This window comes from Cetorhinus maximus, chromosome 21 (assembly GCF_964194155.1).
Source record: "Cetorhinus maximus chromosome 21, sCetMax3.hap1.1, whole genome shotgun sequence".
Lineage (NCBI taxonomy): Eukaryota > Metazoa > Chordata > Chondrichthyes > Lamniformes > Cetorhinidae > Cetorhinus > Cetorhinus maximus.
In genome coordinates this window covers 6,868,201-6,895,725 of record NC_135899.1, presented here as the reverse complement: position 1 = coordinate 6,895,725, position 27,525 = coordinate 6,868,201, and the positions used below count along the sequence as shown (strand labels likewise).

The following is a 27,525-nucleotide window of genomic DNA, read 5'->3' as shown; positions in this document are numbered from 1 at the left end:
TGTATCTAACCCCATGCTGTACCTGTCCTGGGGGTGTTTGATGGGGACAGTGTAGAGGGAGCTTTACTCTGTATCTAACCCCATGCTGTACCTGTCCTGGGAGTGTTTGATAGGGACAGTGTAGAGGGAGCTTTACTCTGTATCTAACCCCATGCTGTACCTGTCCTGGGATTGTTTGATGAGGAAAGTGTAGAGGGAGCTTTACCCTGTATCTAACCCCATGCTGTACCTGTCCTGGGAGTGTTTGATGGGGACAGTGTAGAGGGAGCTTTACTCTGTATCTAACCCCATGCTGTACCTGTCCTGGGGGTGTTTGATGGGGACAGTGTAGAGGGAGGTTTACTCTGTATCAAACCCAATCCTGTACCTGCGCCGGGAGTGTTTGATGGAACAATGTTGAGGGAGCTTTACTCTGTCTGTAACCCTGTGCTGTACCTGTCCTGGGAGAGTTTGGCAGAATAATGTAGAGGGAGCTTTACTCTCTATCTGACCACATGCTGCACGTGTCCTGGGAGTGTTTGATGGGGACAGTGTAGAGGGAGCTTTACTCTGTATCTAACCCCATGCTGTACCTGTCCTGGGGGTGTTTGATGGGGACAGTGTAGAGGGAGCTTTTCTCTGTATCTAACCCCGTGCTGTACCTGTCCTGGGAGTGTTTGATGGGGACAGAGTAGAGGGAGCTTTACTCTGTATCTAACCCCATGCTGTACCTGTCCTGGGATTGTTTGATGGGGACAGTGTAGAGGGAGCTTTACCCTGTATCTAACCCCATGCTGTACCTGTCCTGGGAGTGTTTGATGGGGACAGTGTAGAGGGAGCTTTACTCTGTATCTAACCCCATGCTGTACCTGTCCTGGGGGTGTTTGATGAGGATAGTGTAGAGGGAGCTTTACTCTGTATCTAACCCCATGCTGTACCTGTCCTGGGGGTGTTTGATGGGGACAGTGTAGAGGGAGGTTTACTCTGTATCAAACCCAATGCTGTACCTGCGCCGGGAGTGTTTGATGGAACAATGTTGAGGGAGCTTTACTCTGTCTGTAACCCTGTGCTGTACCTGTCCTGGGAGAGTTTGGCAGAATAATGTAGAGGGAGCTTTACTCTCTATCTGACCACATGCTGCACGTGTCCTGGGAGTGTTTGATGGGGACAGTGTAGAGGGAGCTTTACTCTGTATCTAACCCCGTGCTGTACCTGTCCTGGGAGTGTTTGATGGGGACAGTGTAGAGGGAGCTTTACCCTGTATCTAACCCCATGCTGTACCTGTCCTGGGAGTGTTTGATGGGGACAGTGTAGAGGGAGCTTTACTCTGTATCTAACCCCATGCTGTACCTGTCCTGGGGGTGTTTGATGGGGACAGTGTAGAGGGAGCTTTACTCTGTATCTAACCCCATGCTGTACCTGTCCTGGGAGTGTTTGATAGGGACAGTGTAGAGGGAGCTTTACTCTGTATCTAACCCCACGCTGTACCTGTCCTGGGATTGTTTGATGAGGAAAGTGTAGAGGGAGCTTTACCCTGTATCTAACCCCATGCTGTACCTGTCCTGGGAGTGTTTGATAGGGACAGAGTAGAGGGAGCTTTACTCTGTATCTAACCCCATCCACAAACATTCACTCCCTCCAGCACTGACGCACAGTGGCAGCAGTGTGTCCAAGATGCACTGCAGAAACTCACCAAGGTTCCTCAGACAGCACCTTTGAAGCCCTTGATCTCTACAACCTAGAAGGAAAAGGGCAGCACATTCATGGGAACACGACCACCTGGAAGTTCTCCTCCAAGTCACTCACCATCCTGTATCTAACCCCGTGCTGTACCTGTCCTGGGAGTGTTTGAAGCCATGCTGTACCCGATGTGGAAGGGTTCGATGAATATGTGACAAGGGTTTGAATGATTGCAGTTTTTCCCTCCAAAGTGGGCCTCTGGAGGTCGATGGAGAGAATCGCTGATGAGGAATGAAGGGAAGCTGTTTGGGAAGTAAATTTCAATAGTCCAAGTGAGCTGCACCAAGTATGGAGGAGATTGGGCTGATTTTTATTCATATTCAGGATGTCAACATGATGAACAAGACTAGCATTTGTTGCCCTTGAGAAGGTGGTGGTGAGCTACCTTCTTGAACTGCTGCAGTCCGTTTGGTGTAGGTACACCCACAGTGCAGTTAGGGAGGGAGTTCCAGGGTTTTGACCCAGCGACAGTGAAGGAACAGCGATATATTTCCAAGTCAGGATGGTGAGTGACTTGGAGGAGAACTTCCAGGTGGTCGTGTTCCCATGAATGTGCTGCCCTTTTCCTTCTAGGTTGTAGAGATCAAGGGCTTCAAAGGTGCTGTCTGAGGAACCTTGGTGAGTTTCTGCAGTGCATCTTGGACACACTGCTGCCACTGTGCGTCAGTGCTGGAGGGAGTGAATGTTTGTGGATGGGGTGCCAATCAAGCGGACGGCTTTGACCTGGATGGTGTTGAAATTTCTTTGAGTGTTGTTGGAGCTGCACTCACCCAGGCAGGTGAAGAGTATTCCATCACACTTCTGACTTGTGCCTTGTGGATGGTGGACAGACTTTGGGGAATCAGGAGGTGAGTTACTTGCCACAGAATTCCTAGCCTCTGAGCTGCTCTTGTAATCACAGTATTTATATGGCTAGCCCAGCTCAGTTTCTGGTCAATGGTAATCACCAGGATGTTGATATTGGGGGATTCAGTGATGGTATTGCCATTGAACATCAAGGGGTGATGGTTAGATTCTCTCTTGTTGGAGATGGTCATTGCCTGGCACTTGTGGGGCACGAATGTTACTTGCCACTTGTCAGCCCAAGCCTGGATATTGTCCAGGTCTTGCTGCATTTGGACATGGACTGCTTCAGTATCTGAGGAGTCGTGAATGGTGCTGAACATTGTGCAATCATCAGCGAACATCCTCACTTCTGACCTTATGACAGAATTGATGAAGCAGCTGAAGATGGTTGGGCCTAGGACACTACCCTGAGGAACTCCTGCAGTGATATCCTGGAACTGAGATGCCTGACCTCCAACAACCACAACCATCTTCCTTTGTGCTCGGCATGACTCTAACCAGTGGAGTGTGCCTGATTCAAATTAGCTTCTATTTTGCCAGAGGTGCTTGACCTTTGTGTTTGATATCCTTCGCTCTGTGAGGGTTGATGGGAATTGACCCTCAGAACTTTGGGAGGTCAGATGAGGCCATCTGCTGCATCTGTTTGGATGACTGAAGCGGCCAACTCTGGTAAGGCAATGCCTGCCTCAATTGTCCATTGCTGGGATGGTCTCTGCTGATGCCTTGTTTTCAGGATTGGCCTCTGCTTTGGGGCTTTTGAGACACGTCGTAGTGGTGGCAAATTCCATCCTGGCGTCTATGACATATCCTCGGCGTTGCATAGATAGACAAAGTCGCCAGTGAAGCTGTTCTTCCCAGGGCAAACATGCACAGCACGCTAGCACTCATCAAACAAAGAAAGCTTCGCTGACTGGGGCACACTGGATGGAAGGTGGCTCCATTCCCAAGGATATGCAATACCGGGAGGTAGGTAATGCGACAAGCAGTACAATCAATGCTTTGCTTCAAAGATGCTGTCAAAGGAGACAAGAAACTGTCACCATCAACAGTAACGAGTGAGAAAATCGAGCTGTGATTGTTGCAAATGTCGACACTTTTTGACCTCACACTTGGTCAAATACCATCTTAATGTCAGGGGAAGTCACCCCCACCACTTAATGGATCATTTTGTATTTCCTTGTGCTTTTTTTAGAAAGGTCTGCAGAAAAATGTTGGAGGTGCTGAGTTCGTTTCAGATAACAGTGATCAGGTAAAGTTCATCTTGAGAACAGGGAAATAATTTGGCTGACGAATCCACAACTCATTTAGTTCCTGTGATCATGAGCGGGTAATTGTCAATTAGGTCAAGTAGATTGAAACATTTCCATTCACCCTGAAGCTGTGGGTGACGTAAACCTTGTAGCCCAGCTCTCTGAAGGTGAGAATTCTGTTAGCTCAAATCAACCCCTCCACCTTTCCAGACATAAAAATATTAACTGAAGGTCAACTAACATAGTGAGGCTGGGTTGCTTAGGTATCAGCTGTGGCTCAGTGGGTAGCATTCTTGACCTGTACAGCAGAATGCCATCAAACCATGGACTCGAGCACATGAGCCAGGCCAGTGTTCCCAGTGAAGTGCTGAGGGAGCACTACACTGTCAGAGGGACAGTACTGAGGGAGCGCTACACTGTCAGAGGGTCAGTACTGAGGGAGCGCTGCACTGTCAGAGAGACAGTACTGAGGGAGCACTGCACTGTCAGAGAGACAGTACTGAGGGAGCACTGCACTGTCAGAGAGACAGTACTGAGGGAGCGCTACACTGTCAGAGGGTCAGTACTGAGGGAGCGCTGCACTGTTGGAGAAGAAGTACTGAAGGGGCACTGCATTGCCAGATGGAGAGTACTGAGGCGGTGCTGCGCTGTCAGATAGAGAGTGCTGATGGAGCACTGCACTGTCAGGTGGACAGTGCTGAGGGAGCACTGCACTGTCAGGTGGACAGTGCTGAGGGAGCGCTGCACTGTCAGATGGAGAGTGCTGAGGGAGCACTGCACTGTCAGGTGGACAGTGCTGAGGGAGCACTGCACTGTCAGGTGGACAGTGCTGAGGGAGCGCTGCACTGTCAGATGGAGAGTGCTGAGGGAGCGCTGCACTGTCAGATGGAGAGTGCTGAGGGAGCACTGCACTGTCAGGTGGACAGTGCTGAGGGAGCACTGCACTGTCAGGTGGACAGTGCTGAGGGAGCACTGCACTGTCAGGTGGACAGTGCTGAGGGAGCACTGCACTGTCAGGTGGACAGTGCTGAGGGAGCACTGCACTGTCAGATGGAGAGTGCTGAGGGAGCACTGCACTGTCAGGTGGACAGTGCTGAGGGAGCACTGCACTGTTAGATGGATAGTAGTGAGGGAATGTTCCACTGTCAGATGGAAGCACTGAGGGAGTGCTGCACTGTCGGACAGGGAATTCTGATAGAGTGCTGCACTGTCAGAGGGGTTGGCATGCTGCCCTGTTGTAGAGGGAGTGATGCACTGTTGGAGTTGCCTTCTTTTGAATGAGATGCTAAATTAAGGCCCCAGCTGCCCTTTCAGGTGTCTGTAAAAGATTCCACAGCCACTATTTTGAAGAAGAACAGAGTAATCGTCTCCTACTGTCCTGGTCAATATTTGTTCAACATTAATAAAACAGATTAGTTGGTTATTTATCATATTGCCATTTGAAGGGCTCTGCTGTGCAAAAATTGGCTGCAGTGTGTTAAGTGTATTGAGTTAATTGGTATGAATTGGGAGTCACCTAGTGCCCATATTTATATATAGCAGCAGATTGAAACTGAAGCTATTGGATTGGAGCTTTGTGATATGTGGGTCTCTGTCACCCTTGCAAAATAGCTTGTAGATGTGTAAAGACGTGGCTCCAGTGTTCTATCCTTCATCACCTGACTCTCGACTACTGGGTATTTCTACAAGATGATGGTGACTTCACTGCTGCCTTCTCGGGGAGGAAGCCCATCATGCTTTCCCGGTCTGGCCATGTAGTGACTCCAATCCTACACCAGCACGGCTGAGGCCGAACCACCTTCTGAAGTGGCCGAGCAAGACACTTAGTTCTTTTCTAACTATTTTTGTTCAAGATAACGGGTTACCACCAACTTCTCAGGGCAACGAGGGGATAGGCATTAAATGCCAGCCTTGCCAATTGTGGGTTCAAGTCTCACTCCAGGACACAAGCACAAAAATCAAGGCTGACGCTCCAATGCAGTATCGGGGAAGCATTACACTTCAGAGGTGCCGTCTTTCGGATAAGACATTAAACTCTCAGGTACTATTTCAAAGAAGAGCAGGGGATTATTCTTGGTGCCCTGGTCAATATTTATATCTCCCTATCAACATCACAAAAACAGTTTACCTGCTCATTATCATATTGCTGTGATGGGAAGTTGCTGAGAGCAACTTTACTGCCATTTACTGCCATGTTTCTGCCATTACAAAAGTGAACACACTTCAAAAACACATAATTGGTTATAAAACATTTTGAAACATCCACTGAGCATGAAAGGTCCTGTATAATTGCAAGCATTTCTTATTATTGGATGTATTTGTTTGTGCTGCAACACAAGGGTGAGCGCTTCCTGCACCTGCTCAGGTGCAGTCTCGGTGTCAGAGTGACAGCTGGCAGCATTAAAACAAACAAGTTGGCTTGACACACACTAACAATAAAGTTCAAGTTATCCATTTTTCAGGCTGGTGCAATGCTTTTTTGTATTTTGTCCATCTATTAGTTAGCAACTGTTCCCACATGTAAAACATGTTTTTGATGACTCAGCAAATGATGAAGATAAATAATCTGGAAATTTTAGTAACTGAGATTTTCAGCTTGCAATGTAGTGAATTGATTGTAAAATTTGAATTAAGGACACTTTTTGATAAAGATTAATAAAAAAAAAAGTATTTTGACTATAATAAAAAAAAGTTGCCTAAAATGATGATTAAGGTCCCATTACCTACCAGTTGAGCTACCTGGGCTGCATAGTATCTTCTTGCACAAAGCGTTAACACACTGGACCTAGCCTAAGGAGACAGCTAGCACGCATATAAAATCTCATTGAAATTGCAATAATATTACAGATTGGGATCCAGGAAGAATTTTTGCCAGAAAATTCTGTTTCTCTATGTGCTACACTGAAATGTGAAAGTGTAATTCCCATAATAATTCCAGTTAGTGGTATTATGGCAACATGTATACATGTGAGTGTTGAATTTGATCATTGGAATTCCCATGGGAAATGCTGACATTGCAGGGTCCAATGCGGTGTGAGACGACATAGCTTTTGATAGATCCAAACTCTTGCTGCCAACCAGAAAGGCAAGAGGGGCAGTTGTACAGATGCTGCCAGCTGCGGTGTGTACATGTCTAATTGTTCCTGACAACTTACCGACTGGTGGCAGGAGTTAAAGCGTTCTCTTTCAGCGAAACCCATACCCTGGGAATTTATTAAGAAAGCACTGTTCTTCTCCACACTTGGCAGTGCACTAACCCACTCACCCATCGGGGGTGAGTCACCAACTACATGTGTTGGTTATGGGAAGAGAAAGTCAAACAACCCCCAACTACATGTGGCCTGACCATTGATTGGTCTTATGTGACTGTTGAATAAGCAGGTATTTCCATCATTAAACATTATCTTGTTCTCACTATCACAGTCTGATTGAACCAGACTACTGTCAAAACCAGGAGGCAAACCTTTAAGATGTGGCTTACCAAAATATAAACTAATGAATATCAGCAGATAGCAACCAGCCACAACATTTACTACCTAACCTAGCCTCCAGGGCTCTCTAAGGGAAATACTCTTGTCTGCTCCATTGATCACTCATTCGGAGCTATTTAGTTGTTCTACAAAGGTTAAGCATTCACTTACTATCTCCCCATCGACACATTTGTTGATCGGTCTAAATATCTATTTATCTTTCTCTCACTTTATCTATCTCTCTACCTATCGTACTTTCAGTTGTGCTGTTCCACCCATCTGTGTCTTGGAATATCTGTAAGTCTCTGATGTGCTCTTTCAATCTATGCCTTAACGTAGAGCATGGAAAAGTAAATAGTGAATGACGGTAGATAGGGAATGGGTAATGGGAGAGGAAATGGGACAGTAAATGGAAAAAGGAACAGTATATGGGGAATGGGACAGTTAAAGGGGAATGGGACAGTAAATGGGGAATGGGACAGGAAATGAGAAACGGGATAGCAAATAGGGAATGGGATAGTAAATGGGGAATGGGATAGTAAATGGGGAATGGGATAGTAAATGGGGAATTGGACAGGAAATGAGAAATGGGATAGTAAATAGGGAATGGGATAGTAACTGGGGGATGGGACAGTAAATGGGGAATAGGGCAGTAAATAAGGAATGGGACAGTTAATGGGGAAAGGGATAGTAAATGAAGAATGGGACAGTAACTAGGGAAAGGGACAGTAAATGAAGAATGGGACAGTAAATGGGGAATGGGACAGTAAATGGGAAACGGATAGTAAATGAAAAATGGGACAGTAAATGGGGAATGGGACAGTAAATGGGAAATGGTATAACTAATGAAGAAGAGGAAGTAAATAGGGAATGAGACAGTAAATGGGGAAAGGGGCAGTAAATGGGGAAAGGGACCGTAAATGGGGAAAGGGACAGTAAATAGGGAATGAGATAGTAAATAGGGAAAGGGACAGTAAATGGGGAAAGGGACAGTAAATAAGGAATGAGACAGTAAATGGGGAAAGGGACAGTAAATAGGGAATGAGACAGTAAATGGGGAAAGGGACAGTAAAAGGGGAAAGGGACAGTAAATGGGGAATAGGGCGGTAAATGGGAAAGGGACGGTAAATGGAGAATGGGGCAGTAAATTGGGAATGGGACAGAAACTTGGGAATGGGACAATAAATGGGAAAGGGACAGTAAATGGGGAATGGGACAGTAAATCAAAAATGGGACAGTAAATGGAGAATGGGACAGTAAATGGGAATACAAATGCTGTCCACAGAAATTTATTTTTATTTTATTTCATCACGGAAATTTCTCCCAGCCTTAGATGATGTTTGATAAAAAATGCAAAGGCCGTCTAACCAATTCGCCTATCCGCCAACTGTAAGTTGGAGTCAATTGCGCCATTAATGAGCTTAATTGGCCTCTTAACTGTCAGCGGGTGCTCTTCTGCCTTTTGTGCATGGCCGCCCGGGAAAATATCATGCGAGTGCACGATGACGTCGGGACGCTCGATCGGAGTCTTCTCGCGTGATTTTATGCCCAATTGGGTAGGACACGCCCACCCCCAGGACACAAAATTCTGCCCATTGTGAATATTCCCTCCGGTCTGTGTGTGTCTGTGTTAGTGACACTACAAACACAGTGTGAAGATTCCCTCTGCTCTGTGTGTGTCTGTGTGTTAGTGACACTATAAACACAGTGTGAAGATTCCCTCTGCTCTGTGTGTGTCTGTGTGTTAGTGACACTATAAACACAGTGTGAAGATTCCCTCTGCTCTGTGTGTGTCTGTGTGTTAGTGACACTATAAACACAGTGTGAAGATTCCCTCTGCTCTGTGTGTGTCTGTGTGTTAGTGACACTATAAACACAGTGTGAAGATTCCCTCTGCTCTGTGTGTGTGTCTGTGTGTTAGTGACACTATAAACACAGTGTGAAGATTCCCTCTGCTCTGTGTGTGTCTGTGTTAGTGACACTATAAACACAGTGTGAAGATTCCCTCTGCTCTGTGTGTGTCTGTGTGTTAGTGACATTATAAACACAGTGTGAAGATTCCCTCTGCTCTGTGTGTGTCTGTGTGTTAGGGACATTATAAACACAGTGTGAAGATTCCCTCTGCTCTGTGTGTATGTGTTAGTGACACTATAAACACAGTGTGAAGATTCCCTCTGCTCTGTGTGTGTGCCTGTGTGTTAGTGACACTATAAACACAGTGTGAAGATTCCCTCTGCTGTGTGTGTATGTGTTAGTGACACTATAAACACAATGTGAAGATTCCCTCTGCTCTGCGTGTGTGTCTGTGTTAGTGACAATACAAAGACAGTGTGAAGATTCCCTCTGCTCTGTGTGTATGTGTTAGTGACACTATAAACACAGTGTGAAGATTCCCTCTGCTCTGTGTGTGTCTGTGTGTTAGTACACTATAAACACAGTGTGAAGATTCCCTCTGCTCTGTTTGTGTGTCTGTGTTAGTGACACTATAAACACAGTGTGAAGATTCCCTCTGCTCTGTGTGTGTCTGTGTTAGTGACGTTATAAATACAGTGTGAAGATTCCCTCTGCTCTGTGTGCATGTCTGTGTTAGTGACACTATAAACACAGTGTGAAGATTCCCTCTGCTCTGTGTGTGTCTGAGTTAGTGACACTATAAACACAGTGTGAGGATTCTCTCTGCTCTGTGTGTGTCTGTGTGTTAGTGACGTTATAAACAAAGTGTGAAGTTTCCCTCTGCTATGTGTGTATGTGTTAGTGACACTATTAACACAGTGTGAAGATTCCCTCTGCTTTTGTGTGTATATGTTAGTAACATTATAAACACAGTGTGAAGATTCCCTCTGCTCTGTGTGTGTTTGAGTGTTAGTGACACTATAAACACAGTGTGAAGATTCCCTCTGCTCTGTGTGTGTATGTGTTAGTGACACTATAAACACAGTGTGAAGTTTCCCTCTGCTCTGTGTGTGTGTCTGTGTGTTAGTGACACTATAAACACAGTGTGAAGATTCCCTCTGCTCTGTGTGTGTATGTGTTAGTGACACTATAAACACAGTGTGAAGATTCCCTCTGCTCTGTGTGTGTATGTGTTAGTGACTCTATAAACACAGTGTGAAGATTCCCTCAGGTCTGTGTGTGTGTCTGTGTGTTAGTGACACTATAAACACAGTGTGAAGTTTCCCGCTGCTCTGTGTGTGTATGTGTTAGTGACACTATAAACACAGTGTGAAGATTCCCTCTGGTCTGTGTGTGTCTGTGTGTTAGTGACACTATAAACAAAGTGTGAAGATTCCCTCTGCTCTGTGTGTGTGTCTGTGTTAGTGACATTACAAACACAGTGTGAAGATTCCCTCTGCTCTGTGTGTGTGTCTGTGTGTTAGTGACATTATAAACACAGTGTGAAGATTCCCTCTGGTCTGTGTGTGTATGTCTGTGTGTGTGTGTCTGTGCTAGTGACATTAGAAATACAGTGTGAAGATTCCCTCTGCTCTGTGTGTGTCTGTGTTAGTGACATTATAAACACAGTGTGAAGATTCCCTCTTGTCTGTGTGTGTATGTCTGTGTGTGTGTGTCTGTGTTAGTGACATTATAAACACAGTGTGAAGATTCCCTCTGCTCTGTGTGTGTATGTGTTAGTGACACTATAAACACAGTGTGAAGATTCCCTCTGCTCTGTGTGTGACTGTGTATTAGTGACATTATAAACACAGTGTGAAGGTTCCCTCGGCTCTGTATGTGTACGTGCTAGTGACACTATAAACACAATGTGAAGATTCCCTCTGCTCTGTGTGTATGTCTGTGTTAGTGACATTACAAACACAGTGTGAAGATTCCCTCTGGTCTGTGTGTGTATGTCTGTGTGTGTGTGTGTCTGTGTGTTAGTGGCATTAGAAACACAGTGTGAAGCTTCCCTCCGGTCTGTGTGTGTATGTCTGTGTGTGTGTGTGTCTGTGTGTTAGTGGCATTAGAAACACTGTGTGAAGATTCCCTCTGGTCTGTGGCTATGTCTGTGTGTGTGTGTCTGTGTGTTAGTGACATTAGAAACACAGTGTTAAGATTCCTTCTGCTCTGTGTGTGTATGTGTTAGTGACATTTTAAACACAGTGTGAAGATTCCCTCTGCTCTGTGTGTGTGTCTGTATGTTAGTGACATTATACACACAGTGTGAAGATTGCCTCTGGTCTGTGTGTGTCTGTGTGTTAGTGACACTATAAACACAGTGTGAAGATTCCCTCTGCCCTGTGTGTGTGTCTGTGTTAGTGACATTACAAACACAGTGTGAAGATTCCCTCTGCTCTGTGTGTGTGTCTGTGTGTTAGTGACATTACAAACACAGTGTGAAGATTCCCTCTGGTCTGTGTGTGTATGTCTGTGTGTGTGGGTCTGTGTTAGTGACATTATAAACACAGTGTGAAGATTCCCTCTGCTCTGTGTGTGTGTCTGTGTTAGTGACATTACAAACACAGTGTGAAGATTCCCTCTGCTCTGTGTGTGTATGTCTGTATGTGTGTGTCTGTGTTAGTGACACTATAAACACAGTGTGAAGATTCGGTCTGGTCTGTGTGTGTGTCTGTGTGTTAGTGACACTATAAACACATTGTGAAGATTCCCTCTGCTCTGTGTGTGTATGTGTTAGTGACACTATTAACACAGTGTGAAGATTCCCTCTGCTCTGTGTGTGCCTGTGTGTTAGTGACATTATAAACACAGTGTGAAGATTCCCTCTGCTCTGTGTGTGTATGTGTTAGTGACACTATAAACACAGTGTGAAGCTTCCCTCTGCTCTGTGCATGACTGTGTATTAGTGACATTATAAACACAATGTGAAGATTCCCTCTGCTCTGTGTGTGTACGTGCTAGTGACACTATAAACACAATGTGAAGATTCCCTCTGCTCTGTGTGTGTGTCTGTGTGTTAGTGACATTATAAACCCAGTGTGAAGATTCCCTCTGGTCTGTGTGTGTATGTCTGTGTATGTGTGTGTCTGTGTGTTAGTGGCATTAGAAACACAGTGTGAAGCTTCCCTCTGGTCTGTATGTGTATGTCTGTGTGTGTGTGTCTGTGTGTTAGTGGCATTAGAAACACTGTGTGAAGATTCCCTCTGGTCTGTGTGTGTATGTGTTAGTGACATTTTAAACACAGTGTGAAGATTCCCTCTGCTCTGTGTGCGTGTCTGTGTTAGTGACATTACAAACACAGTGTGAAGATTCCCTCTGCTCTGTGTGTGTCTGTGTGTTAGTGACACTATAAACACAGTGAGAAGATTCTCTCTGGTCTGTGTGTATATGTCTGTGTGTGTGTGTCTGTGTTAGTGACATTATAAACACAGTGTGAAGATTCCCTCTGCTCTGTGTGTGTATGTGTTAGTGACACTGTAAACACAGTGTAAAGATTCCCTCTGCTCTGTGTGTGTGTCTGTGTTAGTGACATTACAAACACAGTGTGAAGATTCCCTCTGCTCTGTGTGTGTACGTGTTAGTGACACTATAAACACAGTGTGAAGATTCCGTCTGGTCTTTGTGTGCGTCTGTGTGTTAGTGACACTATAAACACATTGTGAAGATTCCCTCTGCTCTGTGTGTGTATGTGTTAGTGACACTATAAACACAGTGTGAAGATTCCCTCTGGTCTCTGTGTGTGTCTGTGTTAGTGACATTATAAACACAGTGTGAAGATTCCCTCTGGTCTGTGTGTGTATGTCTGTGTGTGTGTGTCTGTGCTAGTGACATTAGAAATACAGTGTGAAGATTCCCTCTGCTCTGTGTGTGTCTGTGTTAGTGACATTATAAACACAGTGTGAAGATTCCCTCTTGTCTGTGTGTGTATGTCTGTGTGTGTGTGTCTGTGTTAGTGACATTATAAACACAGTGTGAAGATTCCCTCTGCTCTGTGTGTGTATGTGTTAGTGACACTATAAACACAGTGTGAAGATTCCCTCTGCTCTGTGTGTGACTGTGTATTAGTGACATTATAAACACAGTGTGAAGGTTCCCTCGGCTCTGTGTGTGTACGTGCTAGTGACACTATAAACACAATGTGAAGATTCCCTCTGCTCTGTGTGTGTGTCTGTGTTAGTGACATTACAAACACAGTGTGAAGATTCCCTCTGGTCTGTGTGTGTATGTCTGTGTGTGTGTGTGTCTGTGTGTTAGTGGCATTAGAAACACAGTGTGAAGCTTCCCTCTGGTCTGTGTGTGTATGTCTGTGTGTGTGTGTGTCTGTGTGTTAGTGGCATTAGAAACACTGTGTGAAGATTCCCTCTGGTCTGTGGCTATGTCTGTGTGTGTGTGTCTGTGTGTTAGTGACATTAGAAACACAGTGTTAAGATTCCTTCTGCTCTGTGTGTGTATGTGTTAGTGACATTTTAAACACAGTGTGAAGATTCCCTCTGCTCTGTGTGTGTGTCTGTGTTAGTGACATTACAAACACAGTGTGAAGATTCCCTCTGCTCCGTGTGTGTGTGTCTCTGTGTTAGTGACATTATAAACACAGTGTGTAGATTCCCTCTGGTCTGTTTGTGTATGTCTGTGTGTGTGTGTCTGTGTTAGTGACATTAGAAACAAAATGTGAAGATTCCCTCTGCTCTGTGTGTGTATGTGTTAGTGACACTATAAAGACAGTGTGAAGATTTCCTCTGCTCTGTGTGTGTGTCTGTATGTTAGTGACATTATACACACAGTGTGAAGATTGCCTCTGGTCTGTGTGTGTCTGTGTGTTAGTGACACTATAAACACAGTGTGAAGATTCCCTCTGCTCTGTGTGTGTGTCTGTGTTAGTGACATTACAAACACAGTGTGAAGATTCCCTCTGCTCTGTGTGTGTGTCTGTGTGTTAGTGACATTATAAACACAGTGTGAAGATTCCCTCTGGTCTGTGTGTGTATGTCTGTGTGTGTGGGTCTGTGTTAGTGACATTATAAACACAGTGTGAAGATTCCCTCTGCTCTGTGTGTGTGTCTGTGTTAGTGACATTACAAACACAGTGTGAAGATTCCCTCTGCTCTGTGTGTGTATGTGTTAGTGACACTATAAACACAGTGTGAAGATTCGGTCTGGTCTGTGTGTGTGTCTGTGTGTTAGTGACACTATAAACACATTGTGAAGATTCCCTCTGCTCTGTGTGTGTATGTGTTAGTGACACTATTAACACAGTGTGAAGATTCCCTCTGCTCTGTGTGTGCCTGTGTGTTAGTGACATTATAAACACAGTGTGAAGATTCCCTCTGCTCTGTGTGTGTATGTGTTAGTGACACTATAAACACAGTGTGAAGCTTCCCTCTGCTCTGTGCATGACTGTGTATTAGTGACATTATAAACACAGTGTGAAGATTCCCTCTGTTCTGTGTGTGTACGTGCTAGTGACACTATAAACACAATGTGAAGATTCCCTCTGCTCTGTGTGTGTGTCTGTGTGTTAGTGACATTATAAACCCAGTGTGAAGATTCCCTCTGGTCTGTGTGTGTATGTCTGTGTGTGTGTGTGTCTGTGTGTTAGTGGCATTAGAAACACAGTGTGAAGCTTCCCTCTGGTCTGTATGTGTATGTCTGTGTGTGTGTGTCTGTGTGTTAGTGGCATTAGAAACACTGTGTGAAGATTCCCTCTGGTCTGTGTGTGTATGTGTTAGTGACATTTTAAACACAGTGTGAAGATTCCCTCTGCTCTGTGTGCGTGTCTGTGTTAGTGACATTACAAACACAGTGTGAAGATTCCCTCTGCTCTGTGTGTGTCTGTGTGTTAGTGACACTATAAACACAGTGAGAAGATTCTCTCTGGTCTGTGTGTGTATGTCTGTGTGTGTGTGTCTGTGTTAGTGACATTATAAACACAGTGTGAAGATTCCCTCTGCTCTGTGTGTGTATGTGTTAGTGACACTGTAAACACAGTGTAAAGATTCCCTCTGCTCTGTGTGTGTGTCTGTGTTAGTGACATTACAAACACAGTGTGAAGATTCCCTCTGCTCTGTGTGTGTACGTGTTAGTGACACTATAAACACAGTGTGAAGATTCCGTCTGGTCTTTGTGTGCGTCTGTGTGTTAGTGACACTATAAACACATTGTGAAGATTCCCTCTGCTCTGTGTGTGTATGTGTTAGTGACACTATAAACACAGTGTGAAGATTCCCTCTGGTCTCTGTGTGTGCCTGTGTGTTTGTGACATTATAAACACAGTGTGAAGATTCCCTCTGCTCTGTGTGTGTATGTGCTAGTGACACTATAAACACAATGTGAAGATTCCCTCTGCTCTGTGTGTGTGTCTGTGTTAGTAACATTACAAACACAGTGTGAAGATTCCCTCTGCTCTGTGTGTGTCTGTGTGTTAGTGACATAATAAACACAGTGTGAAGATTCCCTCTGCTCTGTGTGTGTATGTCTGTGTGTGTGTGTGTCTGTGTGTTAGTGGCATTAGAAACACAGTGTGAAGCTTCCCTCTGGTCTGTGTGTGTATGTCTGTGTGTGTGTGTGTCTGTGTGTTAGTGGCATTAGAAACACTGTGTGAAGATACCCTCTGGTCTGTGTGTATGTCTGTGTGTGTGTGTCAGTGTGTTAGTGACATTAGAAAAACAGTGTGAAGATTCCTTCTGCTCTGTGTGTATGTGTTAGTGACATTTTAAACACAGTGTGAAGATTCCCTCTGCTCTGTGTGCGTGTCTGTGTTAGTGATATTATAAACACAGTGTGAAGATTCCCTCTGCTCTGTGTGTGTCTGTGCATTAGTGACACTGTAAAAACAGTCTGAAGATTCCCTCTGCTCTGTGTGTATGTGTTAGTGACACTATAAACACAGTGTGAAGATTCCCTCTGCTCTATGTGTGTCTGTGTGTTAGTGACACTATAAACACAGTGTGAAGGTTCCCTCTGCTCTGTGTGTGTCTGTGTGTTAGTGACACTATAAACACAGTGTGAAGATTCCCTCTGCTCTGTGTGTGTCTGTGTTAGTGACACTATAAACACAGTGTGAAGATTCCCTCTGCTCTGTGTGTGTCTGTGTGTTAGTGACGTTATAAACACAGTGTGAAGTTTCCCTCTGCTCTGTGTGTGTGTCTGTGTGTTAGTGACACTATAAACACAGTGTGAAGATTCCCTCTGCTCCGTGTGTGTATGTGTTAGTGACACTGTAAACACAGTGTGAAGTTTCCCTCTTGTATGTGTATGTGTTAGTGACATTAGAAACACAGTGTGAAGATTCCCTCTGGTCTGTGTGTGTGTATGTGTTAGTGACATTATAAACACAGTGTGAAGATTCCCTCTGCTCTGTGTGTGTATGTCTGTCTGTGTGTGTGTCTGTGTGTTAGTGACATTATAAACACAGTGTGAAGTTTCCCTCTGCTCTGTGTGTGTCTGTGTGTTAGTGACACTATAAACACAGTGTGAAGATTCCCGCTGCTCTGTGTGTGTATGTGTTAGTGACACTATAAACACAGTGTGAACTTTCCCTCTGGTCTGTGTGTGTGTATGTGTTAGTGACATTAGAAACACAGTGTGAAGATTCCCTCTGCTCTGTGTGTGTATGTCTGTCTGTGTGTGTGTCTGTGTGTTAGTGACACTATAAACACAGTGTGAAGATTCCCTCTGCTCTGTGTGTGTATGTGTTAGGGACACTATAAACACAATGTGAAGATTCCCTCTGCTCTGTGTGTGTGTCTGTGTTAGTGACATTACGAACACAGTGTGAAGATTCCCTCTGGTCTGTGTGTGTATGTCTGTGTGTGTGTGTCTGTGTTAGTGACATTGGAAACACAGTGTGAAGCTTCCCTCTGGTCTGTGTGTGTATGTCAGTGTGTGTGTGTGTCTGTGTGTTAGTGACATTAGAAACACTGTGTGAAGATTCCCTCTGGTCTGTGTGTATGTCTGTGTTTGTGTGTCTGTGTGTTAGTGACATTAGAAACACAGTGTGAAGATTCCTTCTGCTCTGTGTGTGTATGTGTTAGTGACATTTTAAACACAGTGTGAAGATTCCCTCTGCTCTGTGTGCGTGTCTGTGTTAGTGACATTATAAACACAGTGTGAAGATTCCCTCTGCTCTGTGTGTGTCTGTGTGTTAGTGACACTATAAACACAGTGAGAAGATTCTCTCTGCTCTGTGTGTATGTGTTAGTGACACTATAAACACAGTGTGAAGATTCCCTCTGCTCTGTGTGTGTCTGTGTGTTAGTGACACTATAAACACAGTGTGAAGATTCCCTCTGCTCTGTTTGTGTCTCTGTGTTAGTGACAATATAAACGCAGTGTGAGGATTCCCTCTGCTCTGTGTGTGTCTGTGTGTTAGTGACACTATAAACGCAGTGTGAAGATTCCCTCTGCTCTGTGTGTGTCTGTGTGTTATTGACAATAGAAACACAGTGTGAAGCTTCCCTCTGCTCTGTGTGTATGTCTGTGTGTGTGTGTGTCTGTGTGTTAGTGGCATTAGAAACACTGTGTGAGAATTCCCTCTGGTCTGTGTGTATGTCTGTGTGTGTGTGTCTGTGTGTTAGTGACATTAGAAACACAGTGTGAAGATTCCTTCTGCTCTGTGTGTGTATGTGTTAGTGACATTTTAAACACAGTGTGAAGATTCCCTCTGCTCTGTGTGTGTGTCTGTGTGTTAGTGACATTATAAACCCAGTGTGAAGATTCCCTCTGGTCTGTGTGTGTATGTCTGTGTGTGTGTGTGTCTGTGTGTTAGTGGCATTAGAAACACAGTGTGAAGCTTCCCTCTGGTCTGTGTGTGTATGTCTGTGTGTGTGTGTCTGTGTGTTAGTGGCATTAGAAACACTGTGTGAAGATTCCCTCTGGTCTGTGTGTGTATGTGTTAGTGACATTTTAAACACAGTGTGAAGATTCCCTCTGCTCTGTGTGCGTGTCTGTGTTAGTGACATTATACATACAGTGTGAAGATTGCCTCTGGTCTGTGTGTGTCTGTGTGTTAGTGACACTATAAAGACAGTGTGAAGATTCCCTCTGCTCTGTGTGTGTGTCTGTCAGTTAGTGACATTATAAACACAGTGTGAAGATTCCCTCTGGTCTGTGTGTGTATGTCTGTGTGTGTGTGTCTGTGTTAGTGACATTATAAACACAGTGTGAAGATTCCCTCTGCTCTGTGTGTGTATGTGTTAGTGACACTGTAAACACAGTGTGAAGATTCCCTCTGCTCTGTGTGTGTGTCTGTGTTAGTGACATTACAAACACAGTGTGAAGATTCCCTCTGCTCTGTGTGTGTATGTGTTAGTGACACTATAAACACAGTGTGAAGATTCCGTCTGGTCTGTGTGTGTGTCTGTGTGTTAGTGACACTATAAACACATTGTGAAGATTCCCTCTGCTCTGTGTGTGTATGTGTTAGTGACACTATAAACACAGTGTGAAGATTCCCTCTGGTCTCTGTGTGTGCCTGTGTGTTAGTGACATTATAAACACAGTGTGAAGATTCCCTCTGCTCTGTGTGTGTATGTGCTAGTGACACTATAAACACAATGTGAAGATTCCCTCTGCTCTGTGTGTGTGTCTGTGTTAGTGACATTACAAACACAGTGTGAAGATTCCCTCTGCTCTGTGTATGTCTGTGTGTTATAGACATTAGAAACACAGTGTGAAGCTTCCCTCTGGTCTGTGTGTGTATGTCTGTGTGTGTGTCTGTCTGTGTGTTAGTGACATTAGAAACACTGTGTGAAGATTCCCTCTGGTCTGTGTGTATGTCTGTGTTTGTGTGTCTGTGTGTTAGTGACATTATAAACACAGTGTGAAGATTCCCTCTGCTCTATGTGTGTATGTCTGTGTGTGTGTGTCTGTGTTAGTGACATTAGAAACACAATGTGAAGATTCCCTCTGCTCTGTGTGTATGTGTTAGTGACACTATAAAGACAGTGTGAAGATTCCCTCTGCTCTGTGTGTGTGTCTGTGTGTTAGTGACACTATAAACACAGTGTTAAGATGCCCTCTGCTCTGTGCGTGTATGTGTTAGTGACACTATGAACACGATGTGAAGATTCCCTCTGCTCTGTGTGTGTGTCTGTGTTAGTGACATTACAAACACAGTGTGAAGATTCCCTCTGCTCTGTGTGTGTGTCTGTGTGTTAGTGACATTATGAACACAGTGTGATGATTCCCTCTGGTCTGTGTGTGTATGTCTGTGTGTGTGCGTCTTTGTTAGTGACATTGGAAACACAGTGTGAAGATTCCCTCTGCTCTGTGTGTGTCTGTGTGTTAGTGACACTATAAACACAGTGTGAAGATTCTCTCTGCTCTGTGTGTATGTGTTAGTGACACTATAAACACAGTGTGAAGATTCCCTCTGCTCTGTGTATGTCTGTGTGTTAGTGACACTATAAACACAGTGTGAAGATTCCCTCTGCTCTGTGTGTGTCTGTGTTAGTGACGTTATAAACACAGTGTGAAGATTCCCTCTGCTCTGTGTGTGTCTGTGTGTTTGTGACACTATAAACGCATTGTGAGAATTCCCTCTGCTCTGTGTGTGTCTGTGTGTCAGTGATACTATAAACGCAGTGTGAAGATTCCCTCTGCTCTGTGTGTGTCTGTGTGTTAGTGACATTAGAAACACAGTGTGAAGCTTCCCTCTGGTCTGTGTGTGTATGTCTGTGTGTGTGTGTGTTTGTGTGTTAGTGGCATTAGAAACACTGTGTGAGAATTCCCTGTGGTCTGCGTGTATGTCTGTGTGTTTGTGTCTGTGTGTTAGTGACATTAGAAACACAGTTTGAAGGTTCCTTCTGCTCTGTGTGTGTATGTGTTAGTGACATTTTAAACACAGTGTGAAGATTCCCTCTGCTCTGTGTGCGTGTCTGTGTTAGTGACATTAGAAACACTGTGTGAAGATTCCCTCTGGTCTGTGTGTGTGTCTGTGTTAGTGACATTATAAACACAGCGTGAAGTTTCCCTCTGCTCTGTGTGTGTGTGTATGTGTTAGTGACACTATAAACACAGTGTGAAGTTTCCCTCTGGTCTGTGTGTGTGTCTGTGTTAGTGACATTAGAAACACAGTGTGAAGATTCCCTCTGCTCTGTGTGTGTATGTCTGTCTGTGTGTGTGTCTGTGTGTTAGTGACATTAGAAACACAGTGTGAAGATTCCCTCTGCTCTGTGTGTGTTTCTGTGTGTTAGTGACATTATAAACACAGTGTGAAGATTCCCTCTGGTCTGTGTGTGTATGTCTGTGTGTGTGTGTCTGTGTTAGTGACATTGGAAACACAGTGTGAAGATTCCCTCTGCTCTGTGTTTGTCTGTGTGTTAGTGACATTAGAAACACTGTGTGAAGATTCCCTCTGGTCTGTGTGTATGTCTGTGTTTGTGTGTCTGTGTGTTAGTGACATTATAAACACAGTGTGAAGATTCCCTCTGCTCTATGTGTGTATGTCTGTGTGTGTGTGTCTGTGTTAGTGACATTAGAAACACAATGTGAAGATTCCCTCTGCTCTGTGTGTATGTGTTAGTGACACTATAAAGACAGTGTGAAGATTCCCTCTGCTCTGTGTGTGTGTCTGTGTGTTAGTGACACTATAAACACAGTGTTAAGATGCCCTCTGCTCTGTGCGTGTATGTGTTAGTGACACTATGAACACGATGTGAAGATTCCCTCTGCTCTGTGTGTGTGTCTGTGTTAGTGACATTACAAACACAGTGTGAAGATTCCCTCTGCTCTGTGTGTGTGTCTGTGTGTTAGTGACATTATGAACACAGTGTGATGATTCCCTCTGGTCTGTGTGTGTATGTCTGTGTGTGTGCGTCTTTGTTAGTGACATTGGAAACACAGTGTGAAGATTCCCTCTGCTCTGTGTGTGTCTGTGTGTTAGTGACACTATAAACACAGTGTGAAGATTCTCTCTGCTCTGTGTGTATGTGTTAGTGACACTATAAACACAGTGTGAAGATTCCCTCTGCTCTGTGTATGTCTGTGTGTTAGTGACACTATAAACACAGTGTGAAGATTCCCTCTGCTCTGTGTGTGTCTGTGTTAGTGACGTTATAAACACAGTGTGAAGATTCCCTCTGCTCTGTGTGTGTCTGTGTGTTTGTGACACTATAAACGCATTGTGAGAATTCCCTCTGCTCTGTGTGTGTCTGTGTGTCAGTGATACTATAAACGCAGTGTGAAGATTCCCTCTGCTCTGTGTGTGTCTGTGTGTTAGTGACATTAGAAACACAGTGTGAAGCTTCCCTCTGGTCTGTGTGTGTATGTCTGTGTGTGTGTGTGTTTGTGTGTTAGTGGCATTAGAAACACTGTGTGAGAATTCCCTGTGGTCTGCGTGTATGTCTGTGTGTTTGTGTCTGTGTGTTAGTGACATTAGAAACACAGTTTGAAGGTTCCTTCTGCTCTGTGTGTGTATGTGTTAGTGACATTTTAAACACAGTGTGAAGATTCCCTCTGCTCTGTGTGCGTGTCTGTGTTAGTGACATTAGAAACACTGTGTGAAGATTCCCTCTGGTCTGTGTGTGTGTCTGTGTTAGTGACATTATAAACACAGCGTGAAGTTTCCCTCTGCTCTGTGTGTGTGTGTATGTGTTAGTGACACTATAAACACAGTGTGAAGTTTCCCTCTGGTCTGTGTGTGTGTCTGTGTTAGTGACATTAGAAACACAGTGTGAAGATTCCCTCTGCTCTGTGTGTGTATGTCTGTCTGTGTGTGTGTCTGTGTGTTAGTGACATTAGAAACACAGTGTGAAGATTCCCTCTGCTCTGTGTGTGTTTCTGTGTGTTAGTGACATTATAAACACAGTGTGAAGATTCCCTCTGGTCTGTGTGTGTATGTCTGTGTGTGTGTGTCTGTGTTAGTGACATTGGAAACACAGTGTGAAGATTCCCTCTGCTCTGTGTTTGTCTGTGTGTTAGTGACATTAGAAAGACAGTGTGAAGCTTCCCTCTGGTCTGTGTGTGAATGTCTGTGTGTGTGTGTGTCTGTGTGTTAGTGGCTTTAGAAACACTGTGTGAAGATTCCCTCTGGTCTGTGTGTATGTCTGTGTGTGTGTGACTGTGTGTTAGTGACAATATAAACACAGTGTGAAGATTCCCTCTGGTCTGTCTGTGTATGTCTGTGTGTGTGTGCCTGTATTAGTGACATTAGAAACACAATATGAAGATTCCCTCTGCTCTGTGTGTGTATGTGTTAGTGACACTATAAAGACAGTGTGAAGATTCCCTCTGCTCTGTGTGTGTCTGTGTGTTAGTGACATTGGAAACACAGTGTGAAGATTCCCTCTGCTCTGTGTGTGTCTGTGTGTTAGTGACATTAGAAACACAGTGTGAAGCTTCCCTCTGGTCTGTGTGTGTATGTCTGTGTGTGTGTGTGTCTGTGTGTTAGTGACTTTAGAAACACTGTGTGAAGATTCCCTCTGGTCTGTGTGTATGTCTGTGTGTGTGTGACTGTGTGTTAGTGACATTATAAACACAGTGTGAAGATTCCCTCTGGTCTGTCTGTGTATGTCTGTGTGTGTGTGCCTGTATTAGTGACATTAGAAACACAATGTGAAGATTCCCTCTGCTCTGTGTGTGTATGTGTTAGTGACACTATAAAGACAGTGTGAAGATTCCCTCTGCTCTGTGTGTGTCTGTGTGTTAGTGACATTGGAAACACAGTGTGAAGATTCCCTCTGCTCTGTGTGTGTCTGTGTGTTAGTGACATTAGAAACACAGTGTGAAGCTTCCCTCTGCTCTGTGTGTGTATGTCTGTGTGTGTGTGTGTCTGTGTGTTAGTGACATTAGAAACACTGTGTGAAGATTCCCTCTGTTCTTTGTGTATGTCTGTGTGTGTGTCTGTGTGTTAGTGACATTATAAACACAGTGTGAAGATTCCCTCTGGTCTGTGTGTGTATGTCTGTGTGTGTGTGTCTGTGTTAGTGACATTAGAAACACAGTGTGAAGATTCCCTCTGCTCTGTGTGTGTGTCTGTGTGTTAGTGACACTACAAACACAGTGTGAAGATTCCCTCAGCTCTGTGTGTGTATGTGTTAGTGACACTATAAACACAGTGTGAGATTCCCTCTGGTCTGTGTGTGTCTGTGTGTTAGTGACACTATAGACACAGTGTGAATATTCCCGCTGCTCTGTGTGTGTGTCTGTGTTAGTGACATTACAAACACAGTGTGAAGATTCCCTCTGCTCTGTGTGTGTGTCTGTGTGTTAGTGACATTATTAACACAGTGTGAAGATTCCCTCTGGTCTGTGTGTGTATGTCTGTGTGTGTGTGTCTGTGTTAGTGACATTAGAAACACAGTGTTAAGATGCCCTCTGCTCTGTGTGTGTATGTGTTAGTGACACTATAAACACAATGTGAAGATTCCCTCTGCTCTGTGTGTGTGTCTGTGTTAGTGACATTACAAACACAGTGTGAAGATTCCCTCTGCTCTGTGTGTGTGTCTCTGTGTTAGTGACATTATAAACACAGTGTGAAGATTCCCTCTGGTCTGTGTGTGTATGTCTGTGTGTGTGTGTCTGTGTTAGTGACATTGGAAACACAGTGTGAAGATTCCCTCTGCTCTGTGTGTGTCTGTGTGTTAGTGACATTTGAAACACAGTGTGAAGATTCCCTCTGGTCTGTGTGTGTATGTCTGTGTGTCTGTGTCTGTGTTAGTGACATTATAAACACAGTGTTAAGATTCCCTCTGCTCTGTGTGTGTATGTGTTAGTGACATTTTAAACACAGTGTGAAGATTCCCTCTGCTCTGTGTGCGTGTCTGTGTTAGTGACATTATAAACACAGTGTGAAGATTCCCTCAGCTCTGTGTGTGTCTGTGTGTTAGTGACACTATAAACACGGTGTGAAGATTCTCTCTGCTCTGTGTGTATGTGGTAGTGACACTATAAACACAGTGTGAAGATTCCCTCTGCTCTGTGTGTGTCTGTGTGTTAGTAACACTATAAACACAGTGTGAAGATTCCCTCTGCTCTGTGTGTGTCTGTGTGAGTGACGTTATAATCACAGTGTGAAGATTCCCTCTGCTCTGTGTGTGTCTGTGTGTTTGTGACACTATAAACGCAGTGTGAGGATTCCCTCTGCTCTGTGTGTGTCTGTGTGTTAGTGACACTATAAACGCAGTGTGAAGATTCCCTCTGCTCTGTGTGTGTCTGTGTGTTAGTGACATTAGAAACACAGTGTGAAGCTTCCCTCTGCTCTGTGTGTGTATGTCTGTGTGTGTGTGTGTTTGTGTGTTAGTGGCATTAGAAACACTGTGTGATAATTCCCTCTGGTCTGCGTGTATGTCTGTGTGTGTGTGTCTGTGTGTTAGTGACATTAGAAACACAGTGTGAAGATTCCTTCTGCTCTGTGTGTATATGTGTTAGTGACATTATAAACACAGTGTGAAGATTCCCTCTGCTCTGTGTGTGTCTGTCTGTTAGTGACACTATAAACACAGTGTGAAGATTCCCTCTGCTCTGTGTATATATGTTAGTGACACTATAAACACAGTGAGAAGATTCCCTCTGCTCTGTGTGTGTCTGTGTGTTAGTGACACTATAAACACAGTGTGAAGATTCCCTCTGCTCTGTGTGTGTCTGTGTGTTAGTGACATTAGAAACACAGTGTGAAGCTTCCCTCTGGTCTGTGTGTGTATGTCTGTGTGTGTGTGTGCCTGTGTGTTAGTGGCATTAGAAACACTGTGTGAAGATTCCCTCTGGTCTGTGTGTATGTCTGTGTGTTAGTGACATTAGAAACACAGTGTGAAGATTCCTTCTGCTCTGTGTGTGTCTGTGTGTTAGTGACACTATAAACACAGTGTGAAGATTCTCTCTGCTCTGTGTGTATGTGTTAGTGACATTTTAAACACATTGTGAAGATTCCCTCTGCTCTGTGTGCGTGTCTGTGTTAGTGACATTATAAACACAGTGTGAAGATTCCCTCTGCTCTGTGTGTGTCTGTCTGTTAGTGACACTATAAACACAGTGTGAAGATTCCCTCTGCTCTGTGTGTATGTGTTAGTGACACTATAAACACATTGTGAAGATTCCCTCTGCTCTGTGTGTGTCTGTGTGTTAGTGACACTATAAACACAGTGTGAAGATTCCCTCTGCTCTGTGTGTGTCTGTGTGTTAGTGACACTATAAACACAGTGTGAAGATTCCCTCTGCTCTGTGTGTGTCTGTGTTAGTGACACTATAAACACAGTGTGAAGATTCCCTCTGCTCTGTGTGTGTCTGTGTGTTAGTGACACTATAAACGCAGTGTGAGGATTCCCTCTGCTCTGTGTGTGTCTGTGTGTTAGTGACGTTATAAACACAGTGTGAAGTTTCCCTCTGCTCTGTGTGTGTGTCTGTGTGTTAGTGACACTACAAACACAGTGTGAAGATTCCCTCTGCTCTGTGTGTGTATGTGTTAGTGACAATATAAACACAGTGTGAAGTTTCCCTCTGCTCTGTGTGTGTATGTCTGTCTGTGTGTGTGTCTGTGTGTTAGTGACATTATAAACACAGTGTGAAGATTCCCTCTGCTCTGTGTGTGTATGTCTGTCTGTGTGTGTGTCTGTGTGTTAGTGACATTATAAACACAGTGTGAAGATTCCCTCTGCTCTGTGTGTGTATGTGTTTATGACACTATAAACACAATGTGAAGATTCCCTCTGCTCTGTGTGTGTGTCTGTGTTAGTGACATTACAAACACAGTGTGAAGATTCCCTCTGCTCTGTGTGTGTGTCTGTGTGTTAGTGACATTATAAACACAGTGTGAGGATTCCCTCTGGTCTGTGTGTGTATGTCTGTGTGTGTGTGTCTGTGTTAGTGACATTAGAAACACAGTGTTAAGATTCCCTCTGCTCTGTGTGTGTCTGTGTGTTAGTGACATTAGAAACACTGTGTGAAGATTCCCTCTGGTTTGTGTGTATGTCTGTGTGTGTGTGTCTGTGTGTTTGTGACATTAGAAATACAATGTGAAGCTTCCTTCTGCTCTGTGTGTGTATGTGTTAGTGACATTTTAAACACAGTGTGAAGATTCCCTCTGCTCTGTGTGTGTATGTGTTAGTGACACTATAAACACAGTGTGAAGATTCCCTCTGCTCTTTGTGTGTATGTGTTAGTGACACTATAAACACAGTGTGAAGATTCCCTCTGCTCTGTGTGTTTCTGTGTGTTAGTGACACTATAAACGCAGTGTGAGGATTCCCTCTGCTCTGTGTGTGTCTGTGTATTAGTGACGTTATAAACACAGTGTGAAGTTTCCCTCTGCTCTGTGTGTGTATGTCTGTGTGTTAGTGACACTATAAACACAGTGTGAAGTTTCCCTCTGCTCTGTGTGTGTGTCTGTGTGTTAGTGACACTATAAACACAGTGTGAAGATTCCCTCTGCTCTGTGTGTGTATGTGTTAGTGACACTATAAACACAGTGTGAAGTTTCCCTCTGGTCTGTGTGTGTGTATGTGTTAGTGATATTAGAAACACAGTGTGAAGATTCCCTTTGCTCTGTGTGTGTATGTCTGTCTTTGTGTGTGTCTGTGTGTTAGTGACATTATATACACAGTGTGAAGATTCCCTCTGCTCTGTGTGTGTATGTGTTAGTGACACTATAAACACAACGTGATGATTCCCTCTGCTCTGTGTGTGTGTCTGTGTTAGTCACATTATAAACACAGTGTGAAGATTCCCTCTGATCTGTGTGTGTATGTCTGTGTGTGTGTGTCTGTGTTAGTGACATTGGAAACACAGTGTGACGATTCCCTCTGCTCTGTGTGTGTCTGTGTGTTTGTGACATTAGAAACACAGTGTGAAGCTTCCCTCTGCTCTGTGTGTCTATGTCCGTGTATGTGTGTCTGTGTGTTAGTGACATTAGAAACACTGTGTGAAGATTCCCTCTGGTCTGTGTGTGTATGTCTGTGTGTGTGTGTCTGTGTGTTAGTGACATTAGAAACACAGTGTGAAGATTCCTACTGCTCTGTGTGTGTATGTGTTAGTGACATTATAAACACAGTGTGAAGATTCCCTCTGCTCTGTGTGTATGTGTTAGTGACACTATAAACACAGTGTGAAGATTCCCTCTGCTCTGTGTGTGTCTGTGTGTTTGTAACACTATAAACACAGTGTGAAGATTCCCTCTGCTCTGTGTGTGTCTGTGTTAGTGACGTTATAAACACAGTGTGAAGATTCTCTCTGCTATGTGTGTGTCTGTGTTAGTGACAGTATAAACACAGTGTGAAGATTCCCTCTGCTCTGTGTGTGTATGTGTTAGTGACGTTATAAACACAGTGTGAAGATTCCCTCTGATCTGTATGTGTATGTGTTAGTGACACTATAAACACAGTGTGAAGTTTCTCTCTGGTCTGTGTGTGTGTATG

At 44.2% G+C, this 27,525-nt stretch overlaps 1 protein-coding gene across 1 annotated transcript in view; it reads left to right on the top strand.

Annotated features, from left to right (window-relative positions):
• Positions 1-27,525, top strand: part of LOC144695501 (regulator of G-protein signaling 5-like) — a 53,273-nt gene that overhangs the window by 4,107 nt on the left and 21,641 nt on the right. Inside the window, exons 2-3 of the mRNA XM_078566377.1 lie at positions 3,758-3,814; positions 8,619-8,674. Coding sequence (XP_078422503.1) covers positions 3,758-3,814; positions 8,619-8,674 — 113 coding nt within the window. The remainder of the gene's footprint in view (positions 1-3,757; positions 3,815-8,618; positions 8,675-27,525) is intronic.